We start from the raw sequence: 21,348 nt of genomic DNA on the forward strand, positions 1-21,348 counted from the left end.
TGAGCTTTCAGGTAGCAAGGGGCACAGTTTTAAAAGCCTGCGGTGACTGCCATGGGTGTGAGGGAAGATGAGTCACTTTAGCTGGGAACCTAGGTCTTGTGCGAGAAGACAGGAGACGGTACACAGTGAGGTAATCTGGTGATCCTTTAATGCAACTGGAGATTGTGAGTGATACAGAGAATACATGAGTCATTAGTCAGTGGGCTTGTGTTGTTGCAGTGAGGAGAAGGAGCAGCTCCTCTTCTGTTGGTTGGCCAGGCTCTCACCCTGGTCCTTGGGGACCGCTATTACCCTCTATTGTCCCCACTGATGGATTTCAGGCTCAGAGCTCTCACGTGGATGGGCCTGGCTAGCTCCACTCTGAAAACCAAGGATTTGGAGCAAGGGAAATTGTGGGTGAAAGTGGAAGGGAGGCTCTTTACCTGGAATGGCTCTGTGCTCCCACCCTGGCAATTGCAGTGGAGGAAAGAAGAGAGATGCCTCTCCCTGATTCAGTTACAGTGAAATAGAGAGATAACCCATTGTCCCTGAATCCCTACTCCAGCACGGTCACAATGAGCCGCTCTGTTGCACAGACAGTAGATGAGATAAAAGGTCAGACAATCGGCTGGGGTGTCTGACCTCAGCATCTGGCACATGATGAGATGGCAGTGCCCTAGGGCGAGAAGGATCTATTCCTGCGACCTCTGTGCCTCCTCATATTTACGCATGGTCTCCAAGATCCAGTCCCGGTAGCGCCCCATGCTGGTGTAAAGGCCATATGTGCCACACTCTGGTCCCCAGGAGACCAGGCCACCCACATAGTACTGGCTGTCATTGTGGGGATCTGTGATGGCATAGGCTCCACCACTGTCCCCAGCACAGCTGTCCTTTTTGCCATCCCCAGCGCAGATCATGTTGTCAGTGAACTGGTAAGTACGGGAATCAGCAGGTGGCTTTGGCTTGACGCTACGGCATTTTTCCATGTTGACCACAGGAATCCGCGCCATCATGAGGTTGCTGGCTTTGTTTCTCTTTTCCGTCCGGCCCCAGCCAGATATGTAGCCCAGTCTGCCTTCTGTCAGCTCATATTCCGGGGAACTGCCAGGGAGGCAAAGTGGTGAGATCTTGGGACCCATCTTCACAGGTTCCTTCAGCCTCAGCAGGGCAATGTCATTATCAAAATTTGTCCTTTCTTCTGGGTTTGCCACTTTTGTCCACTCAGGATGAATGATCACCATTTCTTCTACCAGCTGAACAGCATCACCCTTCTGGAGCTCTTGTGGTTGGGTGTTGGTCACACCAGCATACATTAGGAGCCTGCCACTTGGATAATCGAAAATATGAGCTGCAGTCAGCACCCAGCGCTCAGAAATGAGGACCCCAGCTGCCTTTGGGCTGTGGAAGAAGACCTGCCAGGGGAAGTTGCCTGGCTTAGCCTGGGTGCCACCAATAATCCTCTGCTGCTCCTGGATGGGTTCACTGGGGAGCCCACACACTAGAAGGAAAAGAAAAAGGGAGACACAAAATAGCCATGGCTACACTAGCACCCCCCACTTTGGAAAGGGGGATGCTAGTGAGCCACTACAGCAGATGCTAATGAGGCGCTGCCATGCTCTCGAAAGGACCCCCGGACTTCAAAAGCCCCTTCTTCTGATTTGATTTTGGTAAGAAGGGGCTTTCAAGGTCCAAGGGGCCTTTCGAAAGGCCCCCGCCTACACTGGCAGCGTGCATTTCAAAAGCGGCACTTTCATAAGAACATAAGAACATAAGAACATAAGAATGGCCATACTGGGTCAGACCAAAGGTCCATCAAGCCCAGCATCCCATCTGCCGACGGTGGCCAATGCCAGGTGCCCCAGAGAAGGAGAACAGAAGACAAGTGATTTATCTCCTGCCATCCATCTCCTGCCCTTGTTATGAAGGCTAGGGCACCATACTTTATCCCTGGCTAATAGCCATTTATGGACCTGACCTGCAAAAATTTATCAAGCTCTTTTTTAAACCCTAATAGAGTCCTGGCCTTCACAGCCTCCTCGGGCAAGGAGTTCCACAGGTTGACTGTGCGCTGTGTGAAGAAAAATTTCCTTTTATTAGTTTTGAACCTACTACCCATCAATTTCATTTGGTGTCCCCTAGTTCTTGTATTATGGGAAAAGGTAAATAATTTTTCTATATTCACTTTCTCCACACCATTCATGATTTTATATACCTCTATCATATCGCCCCTCAATCGCCTCTTTTCCAAACTGAAAAGTCCCAGTCTCTCTAGCCTCTCCCCATATGGGACCCTTTCCAAGCCCCTAATCATCTTAGTCGCCCTTTTCTGAACCTTTTCTAATGCCAATATATCTTTTTTGAGGTGAGGAGACCACATCTGCACGCAGTACTCGAGATGTGGGCGTACCATAGTTTTATATAGGGGAAGTATGATATCTTTTGTCTTATTATCGATCCCTTTTTTAATAATTCCTAACATCCTATTTGCCTTACTAACTGCCGCTGCACACTGCGTGGATGTCTTCAGAGAACTATCCACTATAACTCCAAGATCCCTTTCCTGATCTGTCGTAGCTAAATTTGACCCCATCATGTAGTACGTGTAATTTGGGTTATTTTTTCCAACATGCATTACCTTACACTTACCCACATTAAATTTCATTTGCCATTTTGCTGCCCAATCACTCAGTTTGCTGAGATCTTTTTGTAGTTCTTCACAATCCCTTTTGCTTTTGACTGTCCTGAACAACTTGGTGTCATCTGCAAACTTTGCCACCTCACTGCTTACCTCATTTTCTAGATCATTGATGAACAAGTTGAACAGGATCGGTCCCAGGACTGAGCCCTGGGGAACACCACTAGTTACCCCCCTCCATTGTGAAAATTTACCATTTATTCCAACCCTTTGTTTTCTGTCTTTTAACCAATTCCCGATCCATGAAAGGACCTTTCCTCCTATCCCATGACCACCTAATTTACATAAAAGCCTTTGGTGTGGGACCGTGTCAAAGGCTTTCTGGAAATCTAGGTATATTATGTCCACTGGGTGCCCCTTGTCCACATGTTTATTAACCCCTTCAAAGAATTCTAATAGATTAGACAGACACGACTTCCCTCTGCAGAAACCATGCTGACTTTTGCCCAACAATTCGTGCTCTTCTATGTGCCTTGCAATTTTACTCTTTACTAGTGTTTCTACTAATTTACCTGGTACTGATGTTAAACTTATCGGTCTATAATTGCCAGGATCTCCTCTAGAGCCTTTTTTAAATATTGGTGTTATATTGGCCGTCTTCCAGTCATTTGGTACCAAAGTGGATTTAAAGGATAGGTTACAAACCACTGTTAATAACTCCGCAATTTCACATTTGAGTTCTTTCAGAACCCTTGGGTGAATGCCATCTGGTCCTGGAGACTTGTTACTATTCAGCTTATCAATTAATTCCAAAACCTCCTCTAATGTCACTTCAATCTGAGTGAGTTCCTCAGATTTGTTGCCTAAAAAGGCTGGCTCAGATTTAGGAACCTCTGTAACATCTTCAGCCGTGAAGACTGAAGCAAAGAAATCATTTAATCGCTCCGCAATGGCACTGTCTTCCTTGATCGCTCCTTTTATATCTTTATCATCCAAGGGCCCCACTGCTTTTTTAGCAGGCTTCCTGCTTCTAATGTATTTAAAAAACATTTTACTATTGTTTTTTGAATTTTTGGCTAGCTGTTCCTCAAACTCTTTTTTGGCTTTTCTTACTACATTATGACAGTTAATTTGGGAGTGTTTATGTTCCTTTCTATTTTCCTCACTAGGATTTGACTTCCACTTTTTAAAAGCTGCCCTTTTCTCTCTCACTGCCTTTTTAACATGGCTGTTTAGCCATGGTGGTTCTTTGTTAGGTCTCTTACTGTGTTTTTTTATTTGGGGTATACATTTAAGTTGGGCCTCTAGTATGGTGTCTTTAAACAGTTTCCATGCAGCTTCCAGGGATTTTAGTTTAATTACTCTACCTTTTAGTTTCTGTTTAACTAGCTTCCTCATTTTAGTGTAATTCCCCTTTTTGAAATTAAATGCCAGAGTGTTTGACCGCTGCGGTGTTCTTCCCAACACAGGAATATTAAAAGTTATTATATTGTGGTCACTATTTCCAAGCGGTCCAGTAACAGTTACCTCTTGGACCAGATCCTGCGTTCCAGTCAAGACTAGATCGAGAATCGACTCTCCCCTTGTGGGTTCCTGTACTAGCTGCTCCAAGAAGCAGTCATTTAAGGCATCAAGAAATTTAATCTCTGAATCCCGTCCTGAGGTGACATGCACCCAATCAATATGGGGATAATTGAAATCTCCTATTATTACTGTGTTTTTTATTTTGATAGCCTCTCTAATCTCCCTCATCATTTCAGCATCACTATCACTGTCCTGGTTAGGTGGTCGGTAATATATTCCTAATGCCATATTCATATTAGAGGAATGAATTGTTATCCATAATGATTCTATGGAACATTTTGATTCCTTTAGGATTTTTACTTCATTTGATTCTATATTATCCTTCACATATAGTACCACTCCGCCACCCGCACGACCTGTTCTGTCTTTCCGATATAATTTATATCCCGGTATGATAGTGTCCCACTGATTGTCCTCATTCCACCATGTTTCTGAGATGCCTATTATGTCAACTTCCTCCTTTGATATGAGGTACTCCAGTTCACCCATCTTATTAGACAGACTCCTAGCATTAGTGTAAAAGCATGTTAGAAAACTACCACTATTTCGAAATGCATGTGGGCACCATTATGCTAATGAGGCTCTGCGTATGCATGGCAGCACCTCATTAGCATCTGCCGAAGTGGCTCATTAGCATCCGCCTTTTGAAAGCGGGGCTGCTAGTGTAGTTACAGCCAATGGGAGAATTGTCACTTGCTAGATGGGAGACTTTCTGTGCTTCAGTAAAAACTTGTCTCCTTGACATCAGTCTGGTTCTAGGTAACCTCTGTCCATGGCAGTTATATGTCAAATAACTAGCCTCCAAAGTCTACAGAAAACAAAAACACTCAGGAATAGGGCTGCTGAATGGTTAAAAAATCCTGTCATTAACTGTGAGATTTAAAAATACAGCCATCATTATTTTCAGTTTTAGTCCCATTATAAAACAATAATAGAACACCAGTTTAAATATATTATAAATATTTTGGGGGTTTTTTTGACATTTTAAATATATTGATTTTAATTACAACAGGGAATACAAACCGTACAGTGCTCACTTTATAGTATTATTTTTACTACAAATATTTACACTAAGAAGGATAAAGGAAATAGTGTTTTCTAAATCACCTTCTACCAGTACTATACCACATTCTCTCCCTGAAGAACCTGCAGCTTACAAATGCAGAATTGTTGTATGTAACTGCACTCAAAACCAAAAAATGTAAAACGTTAGAGCCTACAAGTGCACTCCATCCTACTTTTTGTTCAATCAGTCACTTAGGCTGGGTCTACACTTGCCCCCAACTTAAAGGGGGCATGTTAATCAGAGGGACTGGAGATTACTAATGAAGTGCTGCAGTGAATACGCAGCACTTCATTAGGCTAATTCTCCCCCATGGCAATTTCGAAGCATTAAACTTCAAAGTGCCGGCATGCATGTAGCCGCAGGCAGTTCAAAGTGCCTGCACTACTTTGAAGTCCCTTTACTCCTCAAAGTTTGATGCTTCGAAGTTGCCAGGGGATGGGTGGAGAATGAGCCTAATGAGCTGCTGCTGCATATTCACCACAGCACTTCATTAGTAATCTCCTGTCGTCCTGATTAACAGGCCCCCTTTGAAGTTGGGGGCAAGTGTGGACAAGCCCAGAGATGCACACATTGTATCTATATTTATTGGTGCTAATGCTGCCTGCTTCTTGTTTACAGTGGCACTTGAAGGTGAGAACAGTCGCTCACCTGGCACTTTTGTAATACGAAGATGAGGTTTCCTTAGGAGTGGAAGCTGGGCTTTTCATGAAGGTCATCAGAAATCTGCTGTCTCTGCCCTGCTCCAAGAACATTTAAGCTGTGTCTACACGTGCACGCTACTTCGAAGTAGGGGCATTAACTTCGAAATAGCTCCCGTCGCGGCTACACGCGTCGGGTGCTATTTCGAAGTTAACTTCGACGTTAGGCGGCAAGACGTCGAAGTCGCTAACCCCATGAGGGGATCGGAATAGCGCCCTACTTCGACGTTCAACGTCGAAGTAGGGACCGTGTAGACGATCCGCGTCCCACAACGTCGAAATTGCCGGGTCCTCCATGGTGGCCATCAGCTGGGGGGTTGAGAGATGCTCTCTCTCCAGCCCCTGCGGGGCTCTATGGTCACCGTGGGCAGCAGCCCTTAGCCCAGGGCTTCTGGCTGCTGCTGCGGCAGCTGGGGATCCATGCTGCAGGCACAGGGTCTGCAACCAGTTGTCGGCTCTGTGGATCTTGTGTTGTTTAGTGCAACTGTGTCTGGGAGGAGCCCTTTAAGGGAGCGGCTGGCTGTTGAGTCCGCCCTGTGACCCTGTCTGCAGCTGTGCCTGGCACCCTTATTTCGATGTGTGCTACTGTGGCGTGTAGACGTTCCCTTGCAGTGCCTATTTCGATGTGGTGCCGCGCAACGTCGAAGTTGAACATCGACGTTGCCAGCCCTGGAGGACGTGTAGACGTTATTCATCGAAATAGCCTATTTCGATGTCGCCACATCGAAATAAGCTATTTCGATGTTGGCTTCACGTGTAGACGTAGCCATAATGAGCTGCTGAGCCCAGAAGGGGCCTACAAGAGAAGCTACAGCCCATGGGTTTTGGCCTGGAGAGGCTGCATCTGACTGAACTGGGTAAGAGCCAGCATGAGGTTGGAGGACATCTGTTGCTAGACTTGTTTTTGTTCACCTGCTGGAAGGTGATGAACTTTGATTTGTTTGAAGGGGTAAAACCCAAGCACCAGCGCAGCCAAGAGCAGGGAAACTGAGGTCTCAGCAGGATCAATTACTTGCTGCGTGGGACCTGCTCTGGTTCACTGGATGACTGCAGAGATTACGTACTTCACAGCTTCCTCTGGCTGCCCCCTCTGAAATTTCTCGGGAACCCACTATTCTCAGAAACATGCCAACTAGTGTGATCCAAATTATTGAGACAAGTTTTACCCTGGAAAAGGAACCAGCAATTTTCTGGGCATGTTGGGTCAGTTCTCTTCAAATTAGAGAGACATGGTGCAGAGAAAACTGACTTTTAAAGGTGATTGGGTGTCCACAAAACACACACAGAGAACATATACACCTAGCCAAAGGTCTCTGGGATACCTGAAACCATTCTCCCCTGGCTGAACACTGATACTTCCTGGGAAAAACACAGAAGCGTGGAAAGAATTTCAGTAGAAAACACCATGAGAATGTAACCCAGGGCTCTGGGAACTGGTTTTCTTAGATTCTGCAGCTGGAAGGGATGACTGTGATCACCTTGGCTATTCTCCTGCAAAACACAGGCCAAAGGACTTCTCTTGGTTTATTAATTCCTGTGTGAGCTGGAGCAGGTCTTTTAAAAAAAATATCCAATTGATTTTAAAATTGCCCATGATGGAGAATCCATAATGGCCCTACAGCCATTGTTCCAGTGGATTAGTTACCCATCCTGTAAAAGATATGCTATATTTCCACTACAAACTTGTCTAGCTTCAATTTCCTGCCACTGGATCTTGTTATAGTTTGGTATGTCAGACTGATGAGTCTATTATCAGAGCTCTGTTTCCCGTGTAAGTACAGGTTGCACCTTCAAACCCGGCACTCTCTGGTCTGCCAACATCTGTTATCTGGCAGGGGCACGGATGCTCCTGGCCCAGGGAGTCCTGGAGCCTAAGGGCAGAGGGCCAGCCGCAACAAGGTGGGCAGCCCAGCTGGTAGCAGAGCGGGGCCAGGCCAGAGCCAGAGCCTAAGCCCTGCAGCATTGTGACAGGATGGATCTGGGACCAGGAGCCTTCATGCAGCCCCATGGCAGCACAAGGCTGGGCCAGAGCCCAAGGGCAGCCTGGGACTGCAGCTGGAGCCCCATGGCAGGAAGCCTGAACCTAGGCCACCCGGGATACCAGCAGCAGCTGGACAAGAAGCCCAGCAGAGGGGTGGGCAAGGAGGGAGTCACACTAGGATGCCTGTAGCAGGTGTTTGGGGGACAGTGGCAGAGAACCTCCTCAGTCTGGCAAATTCTTTCTTTCAGGACTGGTCAGGTCCCAGTGGTGCTGGACCAAAGAAGGGCAAACTGTACTCATAGACTTAACCTTCTCTTTGTTCAGCAAAACTGATTGGATGCCTTGAACCTAACACTATACGACAGGCTTCCCAAACTTGTAATCATTCCCAGAAATCTCTCCAATTTACCAACATCTCTAATGAGTTCGGAGTCCAGACCTGTTCCCAGTACTCCAGAGTGGCCGCACCAGAGCCAAAGATACAGGTAATATAATCATCCCCAGCTATTCACTATTCCCATTTATACACCCAAGGATCACATGAGCTCTTCTGGCCACAGCGCCACACTGGGAGTGCACAGTTCTCCACCATGGTCCCCAAGTCTGCGTCAGGGCCACGGCTTTCTAGGTTACAGTCCCCCACCCTATGCATACAGCCTACGATCTCTGGTTCCAGCTGTGCACATTTACATTTGCTGGGCCAAGCCCCTCTGCATCAATGTGACTTGTCCTTTTCACTGCTTACCACTGCCCCAGTGCTGGTCATCTGCAAACTTGATCAGTGAGGGGTTCCTGTTTTCTTCTTGCTCACTGATAAAGGCCCTGAAAGCCTTGGGCCAAGAACCAAGGTCCGTGTGATCCCGCTGGCAACACACCAGCTCTGTTATGCATCACCATTTACAGTTACAAGCTCACTTAGCCAGTTCTCTATCCAGTTAATGTGCGGGAAGGGGGAGATTCCTGTGCAAAGACGATGGACAGTCAGTGAGTACAGCCCAGTAAGCAGCAGAGTGACTCACACAGAACCCTGTCAATGTGCCTTACGCCAGCCCTGGCAGGGAGTATGGGCTTAGTCCCATTAAATACTTGAACTATCTGATGAAGCAGCCAGAGAATATCGGTGCCTGTTGTGACATGGGGCTTTTAGTGGTTTGGACACTTGTGAGCTTGACTGAGCTCACAATGGAAACAGAGCACCCAATTCAGACATCATGGGAGTGGCCACAGACAAGCTCATTGACTACGTGCTCATCCAATATGGGGATTTCATCTGGGCAAGGCTGTGCTACACCAAACTGTACAGGCTTCCCTGGGATTATCATCCCAGCCTCAGCCCCATGGGGGAGTTTACTGGGGGCAGTCAGAATACAGCAGTTGGACAATGCTCTTTACTCCCAGGTAGATGTAGTATTTTATTGTTGTTTGGTAGTGGAATTCAATCTGCTATTACTTATGATTATTTTTAAAAATCACATTAATTTGTTTTCCATTACATGCTTGAGTTAATCACGATGAATTGACAGGAAGTTTGGAAGTGTAGCTTATTAAATCAGTGAGGAATAAAAATGCCCATCCTAAAGTTGTTTGCATTGTTGTTGAACTAGGTAGGTTGAAGAAGAGCTCTGAATTGCTCGAAAGCGTGAACCTTTTACACACAGAAGTTGGTCCAATAAAAAATGTGTTCATTGTCTGTGAGATTCTGCTTATTCAGTGCTAATACCAGGGTCCACGTGTACAGCTGCTCACTTTGCCAAAATCAGTGAAGTCTGTGACTCTCCATCTTGTGTGGACTTTATTCAGTTAATGTCCCTGACTGAGAAAGTTAGGTTGTACAATTGCCTAGCTACAGTTTTAACCTTCACTGAAATGTAAATCAATGTTTAGTCAGGGGATTTCCTCAGTTTTATCTTTAAAAATGTATTTTAGCAAGTGTTCTTGGCCAGGAGTCTATGCAGACAGTGGAAGGTTCATATCGGAAGAAGGACAATCCTTTCATGGAGGCTGGCTCAGCCCCACAGGTGCCTCTTTACCCACCTCTCAGATGGTAACAGAGAGGGAGCCGCGCTAGTCTATATACTGTCAAAACAAAAAAGCAGCCCAGTAGCACTTTAACGACTAGCAAAATAATTTGAAGAAGTGGGTCTGTCCCACAAAAGCTCACCTAATAGATTATTTTGCTAATCTTTAAAGTGCTGCTTGACTGCTTCTCTCAGATGGTGAATTTCAGATGGGCCATGTGATTGAGTCAGGTGACCAGGCATCATATACCCATTGTCATCAGCAGGTTCAGCCTATGAGAGGTGAGAGACACACCTACAGACGCATACTAGGCTGAGGGAAAGGCCTATTTAGAGCTAACTAGAGCAAAGGCAGGAACAATAAAGGGAAATTGGAGGCCTTCAGAACAGCTGTTCAAGGTGAACGAGAAGTCTTTTGGTACCTTATAGACTAACAGATATTTTGGAGCATAAGCTTTCCTGGGCAAAGACCCGCTTCATCAGATGCATGAGTGGGGGGGTGGTTTCAGAGGGGTATTTGAAGAGTGGGGTCCCAGTAAGAGGGAGGGCCAGAGCCGACAAGGTCTATTCAGCAAGGTGGAAATGGCCCAGTATCAACAGTACTTATCAAAAGAGGAAAAAACAAGTCAGATCAGGCAGGGGGATGTGAGCCATTGTCAGAGTCTAATGGGGAGATATTAGCACCCAGGGCAGAGAAACTGCCTTTGTAAACTGCGAGCCCCTCTCAGTCTCTGTTTAATCCATGGTTAATGGAGTCAAATTTGCAAATAAATTGCAGCTCAGAGATTCCTCTCTCCATTTGATTTTTAAATTTTTTTTGTTTCAGAACTGTCACCCTTAAATCTGCCACTGAGTGTCCAGGGAGACAGAATTGTTCCCCCACAGGCTTCTGTACATTGCTGTTCAATGTGGTCTGTCCGGGAGAGCATGCATGAGTGTTCGAGAGAGTTAACATGTAATGTTTACCTAGGGATCTTGGCTGGGCTTTCCAGCAAAGGTCATCAAAACTCTGCTGTCTATGTGCTGCTCCAACACTTAATGAGTTTTGGTGCCCAGGAAGTGATTACAAGAAAGGCTACAGCCAAGAGAGGATAGAAAGTGTCTGTGTCCTGATTTTGCTTGAGGTAGATGGCGTGAGCAGCTGTCAAGATTCAGTGGTCACCAGCAGCGCCCCAACCCCGAGCCCAGTATTGTGTGTCTTTGCTTGCCACGGGAAGCTGCCTGGCAGTGCACTACTGCTATGAGAGACCTGTTACGTTCCAGCGACAGGATTGTCTGGCTTCCCACACACAGTGGGGAAGGGCAGAAACCAAACAGGCTGTTATGAGCTCTCGTCTCCTGCTGCCCCTCTTCCTCCTGTACCCATCGGTTCCCACTGTTCGGCTCTCATGCTGGCCTTCGCATCTGGATTTCTCCTGTCTCCTGCACCGCCCCTCACGTGCACTGTCCCACATCACTGTCGGCTCCACTTCTTCATCTCTCGCCCTCTCTCTGCCTGTGCCCCTCGCTCAGCGCTGCCCTGTAAGGGATGTAGCTGAGCGCAGAGCAGTGGGATGTTCCCTGCTTACCTGGCAAACACACTGGGATGTTCTCCTGCCCATCTTGGTCCACCCAGGTGCTCTGGTCAGAGCAAGTGTATGTACCTGAGGCAAAGGACAAGAAGATAATAGCTGCGTCTACACGTGCACGCTACTTCGAAGTAGCGGCACCAACTTCGAAATAGCGCCCGTCGCGTCTACACGCGTCGGGCACTATTTCGAAGTTAACTTCGACGTTAGGCGGCGAGACGTCGAAGTCGCTAACCTCATGAGGAGATAGGAATAGTGCCCTACTTCGATGTTCAACTTCGAAGTAGGGACCGTGTAGACGATCCGCGTCCCGCAACGTCGAAATTGCTGGGTCCTCCATGGCGGCCATCAGCTGGGGGGTTGAGAGATGCTCTCTCTCCAGCCCCTGCGGGGCTCTATGGTCACCGTGGGCAGCAGCCCTTAGCCCAGGGCTTCTGGCTGCTTCTGCGGCAGCTGGGGATCTATGCTGCAGGCACAGGGTCTGCAACCAGTTGTCAGCTCTGTGTATCTTGTGTTGTTTAGTGCAACTGTGTCTGGGAGGGGCCCTTTAAGGGAGCGGCTGGCTGTTGAGTCTGCCCTGTGACCCTGTCTGCAGCTGTGCCTGGCATCCCTATTTCGATGTGTGCTACTTTGACGTGTAGACGTTCCCTCGCTGTGCCTATTTCGATGTTGGGCTGAGCAACATCGAAGTTGAACATCGACGTTCGATGTCGCAACATCGAAATAAGCTATTTCGATGTTGGCTGCACGTGTAGACGTAGCCAATGAAACCCAGGGGTGAATGGAAGTATCCTCAGGCACTGGGGGACCAGGGAGATAGTCCCCATTTCTAGGCACTGGAGCACCCACACTGGGCATGCTGTGCTCAGCTGTGGGCTCCTCATTCCCAGAGGTATCACACATCAGCCAGGAAGGAGCCGTCCCTCTCTGACCAGTCTGGGGTCCTCAATCCAGGGAGTTAGTGACAAGCTGGAGTTGCTCAGAGAAGAGCCACAGACATGCACAGAGGGCTAGAGGGACTGCGGGGCAGACACATGCTCATTAGATCATCCACTGACTGAATAATATGAGTGTTGAGGAGAGTTCAGGGTATGATCCCCCCCAGTAAACAAACAGCTGTATCTGGTACTTGAGCTGCTTTGCCAGGGCCTGGCAGGTGTGACTGTTTTGGTGGGGGCAGGTGCGTGTGGCTGGATGGTTGGGGGCTGGCGGGTATGGAGGATTTATCCAGCACTGTCCCTCCTGTACCCGTAGGACTGGGATTCCTTGATGCCACATGTTATGAGACTGAGTTATGCGAGAGGCGCAGAAGTGGGAATCCAATATGCTGTGTCCCTTCAACAGCACGGGGCTCCCCAGCTAAGCAGGCCCATCCAACCCTCACCCTGACAAGTCCTGATCCCCAGCATCTGGACCCATTCAACTAGCTCTCTACACCCAGACGCCCACCACACTAAGCTCCAGCACGTGGCACGTGAAGCCTCCACGCCATCAAGCACCACTACTCCCACCTCCCCCGCCCCACCCCGAGTCCTTCTACTGAGCTCAACCAGAGTCTCATTGTCCCTAGACCTGGAACTTCCAAATGAGCCTCTGTGCTCCAGATCTCTCCCTGAGCTGCCTGCACCTAGACAGTCCCACAGCTGAATCCCGCCACACTAAGCCCCTCCAAACTTGGATCATGCTGGGCTGAATCTGCCCAGCCACACCTGGTATGCCTGGCATCGAGGGGCACTTTGCAGGGTCAGGTGCAGCCTCACTGCTGAGTTCCTGTACTAGGGGGAGCTGGGGATTCAGGGTGATCTCCCCACCTCAGTGCAGCCAGGGGCCTGTGCTCCCCACTGCCAGAAATGCGGAGGTCTGGTTTTGTTTCTTTGTTTGTTTGTATAATAGCTCTCCTGTCACAGAATTCCAGCATGACACTGGATCCTGCGTTTCAGGCTTGATCTCAAGGGGAAGATTTCCCAGTTTAAAAATTAAAAAAAATAAAAAAAGGGGATAAGTAACTTAATAATTCCGTGCCTCAGTTTCATCCTCTGAAACAAGGAATAATAACAATACTTGCCTGACTCACAAGAGTTTGTGTAAATTCATTGGTTTTGGTTCAGTGCTTTGAGGTCAGCAGACGGAAAGTGCTGAGAAGTGTGGTTTTGCAAAGTGTTTTGTACAATTCCAGAACCTTTCTGCTTCATTCATGCAGTAGCACTGCCCCTGGAGCACAGGAGAGTTTCAGTTTGGGATGACTCCTCCTCCCCCTGCGTCTTGCTGGAGCAATTTACCAGAAGAGACAGAGGGGTAGTGAGAGCAGGGCCCCACTCGGCCTGCCCCATCCTCACTTTTCAATGGGCAAAGACACAGGTAGGCCAGCCAGCTCTATCCTCTGTGTGTGCTGCAGGGAGGCATGGATCATTTGTGGTGTCAGGTATCCTGTGCTGGCCTGTCCTCAGTGCCAGGGCCAGCTAAGTGCAACTGGGCAGAGCAATAAATAGGCAGGAGGAATGGATCCCCCAACCTGGGTTGGGGCCTATCAGAGCCTGGGCAATTAGGATTTTTTATGTGTTCAAATTCTATGATGGGCAGGGCAGGGGGAGCACTTGGCCAGGCAGGGCAGTGAGCTTGAGTGCTGGGAGTCTAGGGGGAGGGATAGCTGAATGGCTTGAGTATTGGCCTGCTAAAACCAGGATTGTGAGCTCCATCCTTGAGGGGGCCTTTAGGGGTCTGGGGCAAATAGATTGAAAAAAAAAATCTCTCAGGGCTGTTGGTTGGCCCTGCTATGAGGGCAGGAGACTGGACTCCATGACTTAGAATCATAGAATACTACGACTGGAAGGGAACTTGAGAAGTCATTGAGTCCAGCCCCTTGCCCTCATGGCAGGACCAAGTACTGTCTAGACCCCCGTCCCTCTTGGGTGGAAACTCCTACCCCACCACTCTGCTTCAAGACAAAGGGCCTGAGCCTCTCCCCACCCCCAGTAGGGTAAGTGTAGAAGGGGGAGAGTTGAGGGAGCTCCATGAGCTGCACTTCAGTGGTGAAAGAGTCACATGTGACTTGGGAGCCACAGTTTGGCCGTCTTGACCTAGACCATAGTTGACCGAACCTGAAAGAATTGGGCTTGTTTAGTTTGGAAAAGAGAAGATTGAAAGGAGACATGATAGCGGTTTTCAGGTATCTCAAAGGGTGTCATGAGAAGGAGGGGAAAAATTGTCCTTCTTGGCCTCTGAGGATAGAACAAGAAGCAAAGGGCTTAAACTGCAGCAAGGGAGGTTTAGGCTGGACATTGGGAAGGGGTTCATAGCTGTCAGGGTGGTCAAGCACTGGGGTGAGTTGCCTTGGGAGGTTGTGGAATCTCCATCTCTGGGGATATTTAAGAATAGATTTGATAAATGTCTATCAGGAGAAGGGTTTTCCCCAGGCCCCTCCCATTTCTATGAGATAAGGAAAGTGGTAAGAAGAAAGGAGCAGCAGGGGGAGGAGCAATCTGGTGGCAGGGAGAAGAGGAGGGATTGACACACTAGATCCCAACCCTTTTGAGTGGCTGGGAGATGACATTTGCCTGGTAAGAACGGGGCTGGGGATTTGGTTCCTTCACCTCAGGGGATGTTGGTTCCGTGGGTCTGGTAAATAAAGCTGGCAACAGGGGGGCATTTTGCCTTCTTGGTTCTATGAGCTGAATTGGTGCTACTGTTAAAGCAGCAGCCAGCCTGTATTTTACTGACAGGATCCATGTCCCTTGGCATGAGGCAGTTAACTCTTATGAAAACAAACACAGGAAGGGCTCAAACTTGTTTGTATGAGGAAGTGAAACTGAGGTAGCAACTTTTGTAGTATGATTTCAGCCATTTGCTCCCTGACGAGTGGCCAATGCCCAGTGACGGTGAGGTCTGACACTTGGATTTATTGTGAGAAGAAAGGACAGAGATTTCTCAATTGGCTTTAACTGGTGCTTGCCATTACGTGTTCCCTAGGATCAATGAGAGGGGTCTGGGCGATTTGCAAGTTGTGTCTGACATTTCTTATTCCCAAATACAGCGCTTTTAACTAGGGATGTCTTGCACAGGGGTACGAAACATGTTCTATCTGGTTGAGCAAGAAACTGCAGAAAAGTAGAGTTGTGGGGTTTTGGTTTTTTTTTTCCTTTTTTGCTCCCCAAAGTAATTCGCTCAAGTTCAGGGATTTGGCTGGAAGTAGACAAGCACGCAGTGAGCAGGGACACAAGATGTGAAGGGGAAGAAAGAGAGGAGGGACCCACTGGGCAGGGGGCAGTGGCTGTGTAAGTAAGGTACTACCTCTCCACGCAGAAGCTTCACCCACCAACTAAGCCAGTCAAGCCCTTAAAGAGCCAATCGCCTGGGTTTTCACTGAACACTCTTTCCTGGGGAATGCTTCCTTTCTCCTGTATCTGCCTTGAACACCCGTACATCTTTGTGTACCCCTGAACTCTATGGCTGTTAAAGCAGACAGACCACCCTTGTTACAGTGACTTTCCCAGCTCAGATTTCTATGGCTGTTCCCGTGAGGGGCAGGACTCACTGTTCCCGCTGTTGGTGACCATGTGGTAATAAGGCTCTTCGCACCAGTAGCTGATCACTGATTGGTAGTTGTTGTTCCCGTGTTCCCTGACATAACTGAAGTCCCCATTGGTCAGATTTTGGGGGTAACCACAGTTCACAACTACAAAAGAGAGCCAAGAAAGAAATCAAGGGGGAGCCACAATCCTCACTGCAGCAGAGAGGTTCAGAGACTCATCCTGGAATCAGCTGGAGCCCATAATGTGGGTCTGTCCATGAGCTCGCTGGAGGGGTGCTGGCCCAGTTTCCACGTGGTAGAGCCTAGAGCTGCTTCGGAAATGGAGAAAAAGACACACAAACTCAACAATAACAAGAAACATATGTGACTTGTTCCTCTAACAAGGCCCTGCAGCCACACCACCCAGGCCTGGCACTGTGCATGAGGGCTATAGGTTCATGGGCCCTCTGGACAGTTACAAAGCAGCCCCAGATCCCCTCTTAAATGGTACACTCTTCCACTTTGGCTGTATCTCTTCATTTTCCCCTCTGCAGTAGGGCTTAACCATGATACCTCTGTTTTCCACAAGTCCTATTATGTCATGCTGCATAGCCTCTAGGGCAGCAGTTTATCACAGAATCATAGGGCTGGAAGGCACCTCAGGAGGTCATCTAGTCCAGCCCCCTGCTTTAAGCAGGATCAACCCCAACTAAGTCATTCCAGCCAGAACCTTGTCAAGCTGGGGCTTCAAAACCTCCAGGGATGGAGAATCCACCACCTCACTAGGCAACACATTCTAGTGCTTCACCACCTTCCTGGTGAAGTAGTTTTTCCTAATATCCAACCTACTCCTCTCCTTCTGTAACTTCAGACCATTGCTCCTTGTTCTGCCATCTGACACCACTGAGAACACCTTCTCACCCTCCTCTCTAGAGCTCCCCTCCAGGTCAAAGTGAAGTGGAAGGCTGCTATTAAATCATCCCTCAGTCTTCTCTTCTGGAAACTAAACTAAACAAGACCAAATCCCTCAGCCTCTCCTCACAGATCATGTGCTTCAGTCCCATAATAATTTGAAGCTCACAGTAACATAATTATGAGGTTCAGAGTTAATAGATTTCACAAAGCAAGTTTAATAGTTCCTTTTGGAGTTCAGGGGATTGTGTGTGTGGTGTGGGGACTCCAGATGCTCAGGATAAGGTTACAGAAGGGATTCATAGTTGACATGTCTGTGAACAGGAGCTGGGGAAGGGGAGTCACATTGCTAAATAATTTTTCATTTGAAAGCACATGAGTAAGAATAACGACAGAGAGGGAGCCGCGCTAGTCTATATACTATCAAAACAAAAAGCAGTCTGAAGAAGTGGGTCTGTCCCACGAAAGCCCACCTAATAAATTATTTTGCTAGTCAAGTGCTACTTGACTGCTTTTTGCTTTGAGAGTAAGAATAACGTTTGAAAACACCAGCTCCTGATCTTGCATGCTCTGCTTTCCAAAAGCTACATTGTAAGATTTCTTTACAAAAGTTATATGGCAGAGATGCTGCCCAGAGGCCTGTCCTCAATGGCATTGCCATGGGCACACTCATCCAGCTCTGCAGAGACAAGGGGTGCTGGGCAAGGGGAAGAAAGAGTTAGAAGTGATTGAAAGTGCCGTATTGGAGGTGCTGCAGGACTGCAACTGCCCTAAGGCCTGTGCCTGCTGGGGATGGGGCCCAGGACTCCTGCGCATCCTCCTGCAGGGCGTTGTGCCATCATACTCACCCACAGGCCGGTAATAGGCCAGGAAACCCTTGTAGGGGGTGATGGTGCCGTTCTCCTCATTGGAGCTGTCTGAGTGGAACACCAGCCTCATCTGGTTCCCTTTGGACACAAACTCCCTGAGTCCCGGGTGGTTGCCTGTGGCTGAGCCTTGCTGGCCACAGAACCGTCCCAGGTCTTTCTCATCTGCTGTGATCTGCCAAGGAGAAAGAGGGAGGGAAAATCATGGAACTTGTGGAGTTTAACCTGCTCTGTGTGTCACCATTGCCTGTTCTGTGAATCTCCCACCCCCTCCCTCTCCTCTGCTCAGAGGTTTGCAGATCCCTCCCCTTCCCAGTGCATCTCAGGGCTCTGCTGCACGCACCTGGACATAGTCATTGAGGCAGGACACAGATGGCTCCAGGTCAAAGTGCCAGAAGTTCAGCTTCACCACAAACCCCTTTGGGACTTTAATGTCCCAGGTGCTGATGTTGCTGTTGGGGTACGGCTGGGGGTAATTGGGGGATGTGATCTCTCCAAACAGCTTTCTTGGAGTGGGGCTGGAACTGACCACTCCAAAGAGGAGAGCCCCCCAGAGGAAGAACTGGGGCAGCCTGCGAACACAATGTACATGCCCCTGAGTGATACTAGGAACAGCAAGAGATCCAGCTTTATGGGGCTCTGAAGGTTTCCCTCTGCCTTGCCTTGGGCCACCTGGTTCAGCTGTTGTTTGTCAATGCAGGACTTTGCCAAGCTCAGGAGTTCAGGGTCCAAAGGTTTTCAGCATGGTAGAAGTGACCCCAGACACTTGGGTCTTTTTACTTAGAAAAATTAGATGTCTGCAAATCACCAGGGCCTGATGAAATGCATCCTAGAATCCTCAAGGAGCTGATAGAAGAGGTGTCTGAGCCTTCAGCAATCGTTTTTGGAAAATCGTGGGAGACCGGAGAGATTCCAGAAGACTGGAAAAGGGCAAATATAGTACCCATTTATAAAAAGGGGAACAAGAATAACCCGGGAAACTACAGGCCAGTCAGCTTAACTTCTGTGCCAGGAAAGATAATGGAGCAGGTAATTAAAGAAATCATCTGCAACCATTTGGAAGGTGGTAAGGTGCTAGGAAACAGCCAGCATGGTTTTGTTAAAAACAAATCATGTCAAACCAATCTAATAGCTTTCTTTGATAGAATAACGAGCCTTGTGGATAAGGGAGAAGTGGTGGATGTGGTATACCTAGACTTCAGTAAAGCATTTGACACGGTCTCACATAATATACTTATCAATAAACTACACAAATACAACTTAGATGGGGCTACTATAAGGTGGGTGAACAACTGGCTGGATAACCGTACCCAGAGTGTAGTTATTAATGGTTTTCAATCCTGCTGGAAAAGTATAACTAGTGGGGTTCCACAGGGGTCTGTTTTAGGACCGGTTATGTTCAATATCTTCATTAACGATTTAGATATTGACATAGAAAGTACACTTATTAAGTTTGCAGATGATACCAAGCTGGGAGGGGTTGCAACTTCTTTGGAGGATAGGGTCATAATTCAAAAGGGTCTGGATAAACTGAAGAAATGGGCTGAGGCAAACAAGATGAAGTTTAATAAGGACAAATGCAAAGTGCTCCACTTAGGAAGGAACAATCAGTGTCACACATACAGAATGGGAAAGGACTAGCTAGGAATGAGTACAGCAGAAAGGGATCTAGGGGTTATAGTGGACCACAAGTTAAATATGAGTCAACAGTGTGATGCTGTTGCAAAAAAAGCAAACATGATTCTGGGATGCATTAACAGGTGTGTTGTGAACAAGACACGAGAAGTCATTCTCCCGCTCTACTCTGTGCTGGTTAGGCCTCAGCTGGAGTATTGTGTCCAGTTCTGCGCACCGCAGTTCAGGAAGGATGTGGAGAAATTGGAGAGGGTCCAGAGGAGAGCAACGAGAATGATCAAAGGTCTAGAGAACATGACCTATGAAGAAAGGCTGAAAGAATTGGGCTTGTTTAGTTTGGAAGAGAGAAGATTGAGGGGGGACATGATAGCAGTTTTCAGGTATCTAAAAGGGTGTCATAAGGCAGAGGGAGGGAACTTGTTCTTCCTTCTCTCTGAGGATAGAACAAGAGGCAATGGACTTAAATTGCAGCAGGGGAGGTTCAGGCTGGACATTAGGAAAAAGTTCCTAACTGCCAGGGTGATCAAACACTGGAACGAATTGCCAAGGGAGGTGGTAGAATCTCCATCACTGGAGTTATTTAAGAAGAGGTTAGATAGATGGCTTTCAGGGATGGTCTAGAAAATGCTTGGTCCTACCATTGGGGCAGGGGGCTGGACTCGATGGCCTCTCGAGGTCCCTTCCAGTCCTACTCTTCTATGATTCTATGATTCTATGACATATCTGGGCCCCTTTCATGAGACCCCCTGCTGAGGAGGACTCGGGGAAGGGGAGTTGTGCACTGGCTGGCTGTTAACCTCTCCTTCCCTCCCGGGTGTGCGCTGGAGATCTGGGTGGGTTAGCTGCCCCCTCCCATCCTGTTCTGGGGGTTCTCAGGTCTGGGGCCATTTTGCTCCTCCAGATCCAATCTCACTCACTCCCCTTCCCAGGAAGGAGATCAGCCGGGGGGCTCACAAGCTGCACCTCTTCCAACAGGAGGTTTCCAATGGGGTCATCATGGGACATGGACTTAACCCCTTCGGGCTCTCATCCTTTCCTAGGGAGTGGGGCTCTTCAGTCCTCCTGCCTCCTCACCCTTCCACCCACCCAGTAAAGGTGCCACCACCTCCCTCCCCAGACTGGCACCACTCACACGGTCTGAGTCATGTTGTCTGTGCGTGTTTCTCTCTCTGTCTCTCCGGGCGATCTAACCGGGGCTTGCCCGAGTTGCAGCCAGATAAAAACTCCTAACCCTGCCAGATGTAATTCAGTGGGGGCAGAGGGAAAGCACAGAGGGGAGGGGTGGGGAGCGTGAGTGGGAGTGTTGGCTCACAAAGCAATTGGCTTCATGACTGCTGCCCTCTGCTGTCCCCTCATAGGAACTCTGGCCAGACCCCTACTTTTTTCAGTCAAGGTCCAATGGAGCTCTACACACACTCATCCCTTCTGAAACAAGTACTTTACTGACGAGTACTCACGTAAACGAGGGACACATATACTTACCTTTGTTCACGGGACGAATGATCTCCCCCGACTAATACAAGCCTTCCTCCCTCCCCGTGGCTCCAACCCACTGTAGTCTGACCTCCCCGCAGGCCCCAGACTACCGCAGCCTGACCCCCACTGCCAGCCCTGCACACCTCAACTGCCGCACCCTGAACCCGCCTGACCCACGGACACAACACACCACCAGGTTTTAACCCTCCTTCCTGCTCATAGCCCCAAAGTGCCCCCACCCTTTAACCCTCCCCAACCCCCAGACCTAAGGTTCACTTACCTTTCAAAAGCAGCACCACCGGCTGCCACTCCTTCCCTTAATTCTGAGCACTACGAACCAATCAGAGACTTTGTATGTATTTTAATGGCAATTTAGTGTCCCTCTTACGAGTTTTCACCAGTGACCGGAAAGATGGGAACCAA

General features: G+C 48.3%; 1 protein-coding gene across 1 annotated transcript; it reads right to left on the reverse strand.

The window, feature by feature from the left end:
• Positions 1–290: 290 nt before the first annotated feature.
• On the reverse strand, positions 291–20,595 carry LOC142012365 (complement C1s subcomponent-like). Its single transcript, XM_074992415.1, is given in 8 exon segments — positions 291–1,477; positions 11,530–11,604; positions 16,061–16,201; positions 17,458–17,580; positions 17,583–17,627; positions 17,797–17,989; positions 18,158–18,386; positions 20,582–20,595. Coding segments are annotated over 8 exon segments (1,626 nt in total). The 3' UTR covers positions 291–671.
• Positions 20,596–21,348: the final 753 nt, after the last annotated feature.

Source organism: Carettochelys insculpta, chromosome 1, assembly GCF_033958435.1.
Source record: "Carettochelys insculpta isolate YL-2023 chromosome 1, ASM3395843v1, whole genome shotgun sequence".
In the NCBI taxonomy this organism is placed as follows: domain Eukaryota; kingdom Metazoa; phylum Chordata; order Testudines; family Carettochelyidae; genus Carettochelys; species Carettochelys insculpta.